The 12,290-nt window shown below is 40.0% G+C and overlaps 1 protein-coding gene across 7 annotated transcripts in view; it reads right to left on the bottom strand.

Annotated features, from left to right (window-relative positions):
• Positions 1-12,290, bottom strand: part of LOC306979928 (rap1 GTPase-activating protein 1-like) — a 95,827-nt gene that overhangs the window by 24,909 nt on the left and 58,628 nt on the right. For 6 of the 7 annotated variants that reach the window (XM_079579103.1, XM_079579101.1, XM_079579098.1 and 3 more), the window contains one exon: positions 3,831-3,924. Coding sequence is in view for 4 of the 7 variants with exons in the window: in XM_079579098.1 (XP_079435224.1) it covers positions 3,831-3,924 (94 nt within the window). In the remaining 3 variants the exon portion in view is untranslated. Of the gene's footprint in view, positions 1-3,830; positions 3,925-11,481; positions 11,752-12,290 lie in introns of those variants that run through there. The other variant, XM_079579102.1, reaches the window with a different exon arrangement.

A 12,290-nucleotide genomic window follows, 5' to 3' on the forward strand; every position in this document is an offset into this window, starting at 1 on the left:
GTTGCTATATAAAATCAGTGTAAAAGTCAGTGCTTTCACGTGAACCCCATTATTTACCATTATTCTGGTTGCTTATCCAAGCTTTAACTGGACATCGTGAGTGATGATGAATAGTAATCACACACTTGCTCAGGAGCACAATGTGCAAATCTGTACAAAATACCATTTGTCTTTTATAAAGCATCCTGATTGCCAAGGTGTGTCTTGACATTTAAGCTTCAGCTGTTGGAAAAGGACAATGCCTTGAACAATAACCACTAGATGACGATGGTTAGGCAGGAACCAATAAAGATTGTTTGCGATTTCAGTGGTTCTGCTGAAGCACTGTACAGCACTGCAGTGAAGTCATTGTGACTGCTATATAACTTCTTTCTTCCCACAGTCCCCACAGTGGTAAAAAAAAAATACCGATTCGCAATGTAAAGACATGCACACCCACACATGTGGTCTATTTATTGCGTTGCCCTTGTGGTTTAGCATATGTGGGAAAAAACATAAGAAAATTAAAACAAATAGCTCAATATGCAGAAATGACAGAGAATATCCAGTAGCTGCCAATTTCAATGACGCACATCATGATGTAAGTGCTCTACGTTTTTGCAGCATTAAAGGGACTATGCGGAGTTTAAAAAAGTATTTTCCTTCCCCTACATGTTTCAGCAATGTCTAAATGTGTAGAATGAGCTCAGACCTGTTCACCACAACTGCCTCTGTCCTGTACTGTCACTCAAAAAGGTGTTACTTCGGGTCCAAATCGCGAAGGCCACTGGCCGAAACGTTGCATTAAATAAAGGAACACTGGTGTTGCAAGTATACAGTGTACGAGAGATTTTTCTTGTTCTACGTTTGGCCTCAATGCCTTCTCTGCACCTGTTTCAAACAAGAGATGTACGAAATAAACAGTCTTTAATAATGAAAATGAAGTGCTGCTTTTCTTTATGGTGACTGTGTGAGCTTCAGCAAAAAGGCAAAAAGGTAAAGAGGAGAAAAGACTCTGAATTGATCCAGTCAGTCTCAAATTGTGCATATGACTGAGAGCACGCCTGGAACAGTGACTCTCAGCTCTTTCGTACCAAGGACAAAAAACAATACTACAGCCACTTTGGCCATTGGAATGATTACTAATCCTGAGAGCAGAGTTATTGTGAAGGTCCTCTGACAAACACCAGCGCAATAGTAATGATGCTGGCTCTATGTTCTATCCATGAAAGGAAAAACAGCACAATGCAAAACTGAAATCCAAAGACAGTAAATCAATGGGCAGAGCAGTCTATCAAAGAAGGCAGACACGATCTACCGAGGACCACTCGCTGGTTCACTGCGATTGACCTTCCTTTGACTACAGGTGTCTGCGCAGGACAAAAGACATGGTTCCTTTTGTACCATACCCCTCTTTAGAAGAGACTCAAGGTGAGAAAGGAAAATGGCCTGTCAGTTACATAAACAAGATTCTCATTTGATGGATATATTACTTGATATACAAACCCTTTAAAAACGCTGGTACACATGTGTCATTACGTTTTTCAGCAGTTCAAAACTATGGTAATGTTTTCGTACACATTTTGTAGGTTGGGTCAGAATAATCTAAAAATGAAGTGGTCATTCAAATGAAGTGCGTATTAAAGGTAAGTGTAGGGCTGGACACGACACACTTTAATACAAAAGTGTCACAAGAGGAAAAGTCAATTCCGAATATTATTCCATCACCAGGTATTAAGAACAAGCATTTCTACCAACTTTGAAAGCTTCACTCGTGGCTCAGCTGGGTGTTTATTACCATTAAAACACTTTTACTTTCACTGGCCTGTATCATCCCGCTGTCTGCCATCACATAAATGAATTAACTATTACTTTTCTTATAAACATATTCAAATCAATGAAGTTGATTAAAAAGAAAGCAAGAGCCCACACTTTAGCCAGTGTGCAGAAATCTGTGGTTATTCTATTACCAAAAGCTACAACGCACGTGAGCAAGGATTCCCAAAAGCTCCAGCCAACCCTGAGAACTGCTACATAACAGACAAACCTCAGGTGCTCCCGCCTCCATGACATCTTTTTTGTTTTTTTTTGCTGTCAACATAAAGCAGCCAAGTGACCTCCGGCTCACGTACTGCAGCTCTAAATATCTTAAATTCAGCATTATGCATTTCTCATTCCCATTCCTCCGATCTAAGTTCATCGACGTCAAGTTGCCTGAAACTAGGTCACATTGTTTTAATGCACAACTTCTCGTCTAAAGAGCTCAGACTTTAACAAGAAGGTAGTAAAGCAGTGAAACTACAAATACATAGGCTTTACATAGACTTCAAATCTGTTGTCAACTATTATACCCAAATAAATATGATGTTGCAAGTTTTAGTGAGTATTAACATTACGCGGAGAGTACCTTCTTGTTGTTACCATATTATACATACCATTCCAGTTGCTGTCCTCATCTCAACACCACACATAACCATCTCACAAATGAGAAATAGGACATCTGGGTCAATTTACCACTGACAAAACGCTATTTACATGTGACATGCAATGACTGTAATGAGGCAGAATGGAATAAAACATGCCACAGTCATCTCCATATAAATTGGATCAAATCTCACATGGAAAAATAGAACATGGACATCACAAAAAAACAAAAAAAAACTCTCATATCTCTGGATTTAGCAGCACACTATTACTCATGTATCTATTGGAGATGTGAGTCATGCAGAGTGTATTCAGTGGCATGTAGCAGACAGAAACAACTGCTCCACCTCTATATTTGTCCTCAGGCTCATAACATCCACATGAACTCAGTAATGGAGCCCTGGTCTGTTCCCCTTTCTCTGATGATGTCTGCAAATTACAGTGCCAAGCAAATATTTCACATCTGTATCTGTGGCCTCGTCACTCAATACCATTAATGGGCACAACACTATAGTCAAAGACAGGTCCTGTGTGCCACCGCGAACAATGTGAACATTATATCTGACAGCTCGAATGTTCCATTTTAACACTTAGTCTGAAGATGGTCTTCACAGAAATTAACGCAAAAACATGTTTTAATGAAGTACTTTAAGTAGCTTGTTTACCTTAATAAATCCTTTTAGTAGTCCCTCTGGGGTAATACAAGTGTTAATGGGATGATTGGGGGTCTTTCATCTCCACCTGGTGTCTCTGGCCAGAAAACCACAATTGCAACTTTCCTGCCTCCGAGTTTGAGGCTCCAATGCACAGTAATGAAATCAGGAGGAAGAAGCTAACAGGCTATTGGGCAAAGCTAGCTGTGGGCTAGCGCTACTTAAGCAGTATTTACAGCCAGGTTTGAGTGAAAAAAAATACATTGTGTAACTGGATGTACAATATCCCTCTCTCCCTTTCTCTTTTCTGTCAGTATTTACTCTCAAGGACAATTAATGAGTAAAAAAACGCCACATGCTACGACACCTGCAGTAGCGCGTATGGCCTCTAGGGGCTTGAGTTACTTACTTTAATAAACACAGCATACAGTAAATATGATCTATTTCAATAACTTTGAAGCTTCATGTGCTGAATGTCACTAGCATAGTATTTGTAGAAAATGGCATAGATTTATTATTTATTTGTTTGTTTCAATGTTTGCTCTTTAACAACTTCCGTGTACTCATTGGCGTGTGTTCTTACATTTTCTCAAGCTGAAAGTACGCTACAGTACAGTAATGTGTTGACATGTCACCACTGCAACGTTCATTCATGTGTTACCCAAACGTTTGAGGGAAAATTATGAGTGAAATAGTATTGCAAGACACTTCTGCAACACCTGGGTTGCACATTCACTTCAAAAACAGACTAGTACCAGCACAGCGCAGAGTTACCCTTATGAGTGAAGGAGGAGGAAATGGAGAGTGAGATTGGTCCAGTGATGGCTCTACTTCATCAAAGATCCGAGGAATATGTCCATCTTGTTTCCTAAAGAGAGACACACAGATGACAGGGAGTGAGGCAGTGTTCAGCCTATGGGAGAAGCTTTTTTTTTTTCATTTGGACAACCACAGCCCCGGAAAATATCTGAAACACAATTAAGTCAAGCCATTAAGAAGGATCAGTCTAGACTACAATAAGAAGACAGCTCCAGTTTCAGCATTGTACAAGTAGCTGAAAGGGATATCATTATGAGCCATAACATAATGACTTGCCTGTTGCATTGACTGTAAAGATTGTGTACATGAGGCAGAAAGTATTTTTTTTCCCTTCAAAATAAGTTTTAAAAGTGTAAAGACTTGAAAGTCTGTAATGGGCCACATTGTGTGTGACGAGTGGGGAAGATTGTCTTGAAAGCTGTGACATCTTGTTCTGTTCTCTTTCCAAACCTTATGTGATTGTAATTTTGAGGTATTAAAAAAGTAGAACAATAAAATTCTGGGCTATTTTTTGCTTGCATTTGGACAACCTTAAATTCTGAGTAAACATAGCCTTCATAACAAGAGACTGCTGACCTGAGCTGCGGTTAGCAAACCTTTTGTACCATGTAAGCCACATTTCTCTGATCTCTGCAGAGAAAAGATAGATGTCACTTTCACCTGGCAACATCTTCAAGCTCTCAGAACTGGCATTTCTATACAGCTTTGTGCCTCAGTAGAAGAAAAGTAGTGTCTCGCTTTGAACTTAGAATTCAACAGCTTAACCAGAAAAGCGCTGTGTGCACACGAATGAACCAGGCTTATGTTTAGAATGAGTTACAAAAATGGGATTGCACTGTTCATAATGTAAAACAGCCAAATGACTGAAACTACATTAATCTCCTTCAATTCTGCTTTGTAATTGATACACAGAACTATGCAATGACAATGATTTTTGATATGCAAAATACACAAAGAATTGTTACTAATTGTTAGTATTTCCCTCCTACCGGTTGATCACGTAAATCACTGACTCACTGTCTGTGATTTACGAGCCTCCCATATGAACAGTATCTTTAATAAAGTGCAAATCCAGGTTGATTGAGAACTGCATAACCTGATGCGTCACAAGGCAGCCTAGACTTCCTCCTGCCTGGGCTTAGCATTTCACACTTTCTTCTATCTTTGTATGTTTTTGTGCATTTACACTGTCAGGGATTTCTGCTTTATCTGACAAAGAGAAAACAGCAGTGGCTGACACTTTATCAAATACAACCATCCATGAAGAGGAATTGATGACGCAGCATGGATCAGATTTGTTACGGCAGGGATCACAGAGGAAATTCACTGTGAAGTGGCGGATGTAGATTCATTAAAATATGTGCACAGACCATGAAAAGTCTTATCGATTTTATATGCGCTTAAATAATTGTCGAATGACTCTTGGTTCATGCTACAAAACCAACACATTACGGGCCTTGGTCAAGTAGAAGACTGCATTAGATGTGCAAAAAGTAAGAAAGTCAGAAATATATTGCATAATTTTCCAAATTCTGCAATTTGCTGCAGTCAATTTCAAAAGATTAATGAAGAATGTCTATTCAAATATCAAGAAATATTATACCAATAAATGATGTTTAAAAACAATTCACATGGGGTTTACACTGCACATAACACCATAGGTTTTCTCTGAAGGAGTTTGCAGTTGCCGTTTCATAGTCTATGTTAAAAAGTGTGTGGTCTTTAATTAACATCAGTTAAAAATAACAGTTTGAACAATAACGGTTTGAAAGTCTAATCTTTTCACTAAAGATTTAAATAGGAGCCCGACTTATTATTTGCACTGTGACATCAGTCTGGCTTTTGCAGGTTAGGGAATCTGGGCTATGTTTATTTCAAGTTCTTTCACTGACTTATCCAAGTGTTCTTTTTTTTGCTCATTTTTAAAAAAACAAAACAAAAACAAAGTTTCTCCCTGGGGACCACATGAATGCAGCAATCATTATGCAGCGTTTTATTTGTTCTCTGAAAAGCAGCTCTTTCAGACTTACCGTGTTCCAGTTGTTAAGTCATAAAGTTTAATGACTGTGAGACATAAACAAATAATTGAAGCTATAAGCTGGTGAAATCAGACATAACACGGCTCGAACGATTTTATTCTGTGACTCTAACAGTGTGGTTTATTCATTCATGACCAAATACATGTGATATATAATAATAATTATCAGTATCAGTGTTGTCAGTAGCTCGTGGTGAACGTTATTGACATTGGCATCACAGAGCAGTGCATTTTAGAACTGCAGAGGAGCACTAAATGTAGAAGCACTGTCAGTCAGGTGTTTTTTGTAGCCTATTTCTAATGCGGGGCACGGTCATGTAGTGTTTTCTTAATCCTTTGAACTCAGAGGTCACAAATGTTACCCAAGTATTGCAAGTCGGAGAGGTGTTCAAAACAACAGGATGGAGCTTGGAAAGTCCGACATCCGAGGACAACTGGAATGCAGTGTCCTTTCAATCAGTGCAAATGTTACCATGGTTACTGCTTGAATCAAATGAAGCTAAAACTGTATAAATAAAAACTGTAAAATGTAGCATGCATTAAATGAAGATTATCAAGAGAAAATAATGAAACTGTAAACAGCCCATGAATGTGACAGAGTGAGGAGCAGGTGATGGGCAGCAGCTGAGGTGGCGCAGAGGCAGGTGGCAGGTCACTGTGTCACTCTGAAGCTGCCATGACTGTTAACACCATGACAGTTTGTGGCACGGCTGACACAGAGCAGTGCCAGGATGCCCTCACACATGCGCCAACACTACTAGGCTCAAATGTGTTTCGGAAGATAACCGTTATAATAACATCACCATCCACCTGCAAATGTCGTGAGATTTACAGACTTATTTAACAAAGCTCTATGGAATCATTTCTTCTGTGACGAGGCTTACCATCTACAGGAGGACATATACCAAAGCCCTTCTTTTAACACATTTTTTAAATATATTTAAAGAATATACACGAAAAAAAAAAGCTAACAATACATTTTTTTATCTATCACAAGACAAAATACCACTCTTAAAGGCTATGCGTGAGATGTCATAACATAGGAACAGCATGGAAGAAAGCATTCCATCACCTCAACAGCAGCACATTGAGTGGTAAGCCTACAATGTTATCCATTTGTCAGTCAAGTTGAAGCGTCTATTTGCATTTACATTTATTTATTTATTTATTTTAATTTATTTTAAGAGTATTTTCATGCCACTGGTCATACTAGTGGCAAACAAGTTAAACTGAAAAAAACGTACATTAACTTCGCCAAATGCACTCCAAACAGATTATAATTGCAAGAAGGGGCAGTCTCTGTAGACTGTGAGGTCATTGGGGGTGCAGTTTTGTGCAGTCTGATCATGGCTAGAGGCAGCACCGGGAAATATAAATGAGCAGGCAGCACAGCATCCTCTGCTATCCCAATCTATCATTCACCAAGAGATGCGCAGTAGTTCTCCTCATACAGTAAATGAAGGGTCAAGGCGAGCCATACACTCCTGCTCATTAAAGCAGTCTTCAAGGATTCATTCTACAACCCAAGGTGATTTTACGGCCTAAAACTAGCAGCAAGCACACACGTCAATGATAAGTCTGTTTGCGTATCTTGATATTTTCAGTTGTGTCTTTTTTTGATGAACATAATCATGAACATCATGATGCCACGCCCCCTCCAGTCAGAAACACACACTGATCTTCTGGAGGCCTAGTAAACCTAAAACCTTTGCAGGGATTGCACTGTAAATGAAATCTCGAATATAACTAATATACGTGCTAGTTTAAGTAGCCTGCCAGAGACATCACAAGTTAGTCTGCGAAAATACCATGCGGCTACACAAATAAGTATTATTAATCTCAACTTCATAGTTTTTTAAGCATGTCTTACACTCACATTTATGGAATATTTTAGCTTTTTAGCTATAGTGCTGCAGTGGATCTTACATCGGAGCTAACTGAGAGTGCGTGAATTTGGATAAACACACGAAGGACTGAGAGAGGAGAGAGGAAGAAGAGGCATGGTGCATGGAGGAGCATGCGGACTGGGCGGGCACGTAGTGCCGCAGCTTCAAAAGCTAAATATTGTCCCGTTAACCCACTGTTTCTTACACATTACGTTAAAATTGAGAATAATAAGCTCCAATTTACATTTGTAATAGTGTAATATGAGCCTTCATATTGTGGAGCAGATGACGCTCTGAATAAGTCGTCCTCCCCTTTGACTTTAACACTCAAGTTTATGTGCATCGCCCAACCCTAGTCCCGGGTTCGATCCCTGGCTGGACTGGGCCTTTCTGTGTGGAGTTTGCATGTCCTTCCTGTGTCTGCATTGGTTTGGCTCCGCGTGCTTGATCCTCCTTGGATTTTAAGACAACAACATATTGTTGATTCTTCTTCATACTTGGCCTTTGTTTTCAAAGATCAATCAATCAATGGTTTTGTATAGTCAAATATCACAACAGGAGTTGCCTCACAGGACTGTGCAAACATTAAGGCAATAAAGCAGAACAGTAAATAAGACAAGGCGAATGAAGTATCCAGGCAAATATAATGTCCAAATAAACGTCAGCAGCAGGTGGTGACGAGCAAGAGTTGAAGATTCCTTCAACTCTTGCCGCAACCAGTTAGAGGACGTCAAACCAGTAAGTCTCTTGTCTTCTTGAGAATAACAATTGACAAATATAACATTTGCCCAAGGCTAAATTGTGAGCAAACATGACCACTGCATGTCTGCTCCGATGAATGCACTGGACAAGTCTCACACAATGTCAAGAATAATCTGTCTCAGTGCTTCTACGCTAGAGTTAGCTTTGTCTATTAATGGAAACAGTGTCCATTATAGCTCTCTAAATGGATGTTAGATGTTAGCAGACCGGGGGGTCGTCCAGCGACTACCTCAGAACATGTTGTATTTTTGAAGAACATGGGTCTTGAAAAATGATAATAGCCTCAGCATTAACAGTTAATCAGCATTAACTTAAAACAAATAAACTCTTGCTATGATATTTTGCTTCCAGAAGACTGATGTGATCTGTCACCTATTTCCTTTCACTGCTGCTACTTCCCTTCAGACAGAGTCTAGCCTGACCAGCCGACTCTCTAAATGCAAACAGCCAAGGCCTGTTTCAACCCTCTGCATTCTGATGAGCGACATTGTCAGGGTTATCCGTTTTATTAAACAGCTGCTTACGCAAATATGAGGCCACGTTTGAAAGAATGAAGAGCAAATAATAAAAGAGCAGAGCAACAGTGCAGACTTTTGTTGACATTATCTTCTGCATTTAGAAGAAGTGCTCCAAATTAGTTGGAGAAATTAAAGTTACAAAGAAAGAATTCAGACACTGACCCCACTGAAGGGTCAAAACCATCAGTTAATGTTATGCCTGGTAGATGTACAGATTCATTTATGAATTTATAACAACTAGGTCTATAGCGGAAACTACAACACCTCAAAATAATTGTGTTTTCAATAATAATTTATTTGTAAGATAATTACTGTGTAATTTAAATGTTTGTGGAAGCTCTCAGATGTTTCTCATCGTAAACAAAGGCTCTTATGTAATCATCTGTACTTGGTAGTTTAAGTGTTTGGCAGCAAGCCAAATATATGGCTTGCTGCAATATATTTGGCCATCTCAAAGCCACCAACAAATACTTTGATGATAATTCGGTTAAAGTTTTAGCTAAAGAAACCAGATGGCTTGAGGGAGTGGTGAAAGAGCCTATTTTTGTGAAGAAACTAATTCCTGTATTTAATAGAAGAAGAAGATCTTTATTTATATAGCGCCTTTCACAGACATAGTCACAAAGCTCTTTACATGAGACAATTGGACATTCACTCCATACTCAGTGGTGGTAAGCTACGTTTGGAGACTGACAGAAGCGCTGTCGCGACTGCACCAACGGGCCCTCTGACCACCACCACACATTCACTCACACACATCATTCATCCTGGCCTATTGTACATGTTTTTAGTGGTACCCTGGACCTTCTGGCTGTGAAGCGAGAGCGCTAACCGCTGCGCTACCGTGCCGCCCAATAGAATTGGTCGTCTTAACAACATGACACCTCTGTACAGCAGCCTCCTCTGCCCTTAAGTGTAGAGGACACAGTCATACCAATAAGTCTGAGGCACAGACCTGGGCAGATGGATAGGCAGTTAACGAGCAGGCCTTGAGTACCAGAGCAATGGAGGTCTAGATCTACCGCACCAGACAAGACCCCAGGTGTAGACTGTGCAAAAAGGCTCTTGGGACAGACCATCACATATCTGCAGGGTGTAAGATGCTGGCAGGGAAAGCTTACATGGCGCGCCATAACCAAGTGGCTGGTATAGTGTACAGGAACATCTGTGCAGAGTATGGGCTGGAAACCCCAAGGTCAAAGTGGGAAACACCTCCAAAGGTGGTAGAGAATGAGCCAAGATCCTGTGGGACTTCCAGATATAGACTGGAAGTCCGTGTCCGGACAGAATGGTAATGGCGAACCAACCGGACATTGCGGTGGTGGACAAAGAGCAGAGAAAAGCCTTTGTGGTTGACAGCAATACCAAGTGACTTCAACATCAGGAAAAAGGAACATGAGAAACAAGAGAAATACCAGGGGTTCAGAGAAGAGCTGGAGAAGGCCTGGAGAGTGGCATCAGTGGTGCCCGTGGTCGTTGGGGCCCTCGGGGCAGTGACCCCCAAACTGGAGGAGGGCTACAGCAGATCCCAGGAAATACATCAGACATCTCAGTCCAAAAAAGTGCAGTTCTAGGAACAGCAAAGACTCTGTGCAGAACCCTCAAGCTCCCAGGCCTCTGGTAGAGGACCCGAGCTTGGAGGAAAAGGAGAGACCACCCGCGGAGATTATAATATATATATACCAAATAGAAAACATCATATATATACTGTACATACATACTGTATACATACATACATACATACATACATACATACATACATACATACATACATACATACATACATACATACATACATACATACATACATACATACATACATACATACATACATACATACATACATACATACATACATACATACATACATACATACATACATACATATGTATATATAATGTTTTCTATTTGGTGTTGCATCAGTAAATGTATATGATTAGCACTTTATTCATAATCCCTGTCAATATCAGAGCAATACAAGTTGCTGAAATAGCTCAAAGATATACTTGACATTTTAGCTCAATAATATTTGACACAATGCAATGTATGACAGCGTATCAATTGCGTTTCTCAGGAGAAGTATATGGTATTTTCTTTTGCTAACAAAATGCATTATATCTGTGCTTTTAATATTACAAAAGGCTCCATAAAGTCTCATTTTCTTTTTTTGCCTTTGGGACGTTAGCTGAATGTTTCCTTTGTCCAGATGAAGAGATGGACACAGACACATAAAGCCCCTAAGCTGTGCAGGTCCACTTAGTAGACAGCAACTAATCTAATCAAGTGCAGCAGCTAATGCACAATGAAAGCAAAGACATTTACTCAAGATGCCAGTCAGCGGCATCCTGTGCGCACACATGGTCAGAGCAATGGAAAGTTTGTTGTGAAGAGTGGGTACTGACCTTTACAGAGCATCAAATCTTCATCATCTCAATCTCAAAGTAATCTGTTTTATCTCACTATCTTTTAGCTCCAATCTGTGCAACTCCAAAACGCAGTGCTTCGCCTCAGTTCCAGCCTCTGTGTGCTACACCTGCTGCTGCCTCCGCTCAGCTGATCCTCCGAGTATTGCCCTCCCTTTCTTTATCCGATTCCCTGCTCACATGTTTCTGCTCTGGAGGCAGGCACAAAACGCCATCCTCTTTCTCTTCTGTTGCGTGTGCTGTCTCCTCTTTCTTTCTCATCTCTACCTCCCTCCCCTGTCTATCCATCTATTGCTGTTGGTTTGCTCACTCACTCTGGGCTGCCATTGCTAATAACGCATTCTGATCATTCAAAAATGACCAAATGGGCTTGAAAGCAATGTTTTGGGAAAAACAAGAGCAATTTTAATTCCACATTGTGCTGTTAACAGCCAAGCGCTGACAGCTTTTCTGAATACTGTAAAAAAAAAAAAAAACTCTTGAGAATAATTATGGTAACAAGGCCTTGTCCAGTTGAGACATTAGTGAAAGGCAGTTAGCCAAAAAGCCTCAGTTGCTATGCACATTTTCAAATATTTATACAGAAAACAGGAAATACCAGGGACCTCTAACGTGGAGTAATCATTGCTGGATGAAAGAGTGCAATAGTAAAACACCAAAGTAGTCAAATCCTTCATATGATATGGGTAACCTGCTGCAATTGGTGGTTTATGCATAACATTGTGTTGGTTGGTACGAGTTGCTTCATGCCATCTTGTGGCTGTACAAAGTAACTACGAAAATAAGTG

This window comes from Gobius niger (assembly GCF_951799975.1).
Source record: "Gobius niger genome assembly, chromosome: 20".
Taxonomy (NCBI): domain Eukaryota; kingdom Metazoa; phylum Chordata; class Actinopteri; order Gobiiformes; family Gobiidae; genus Gobius; species Gobius niger.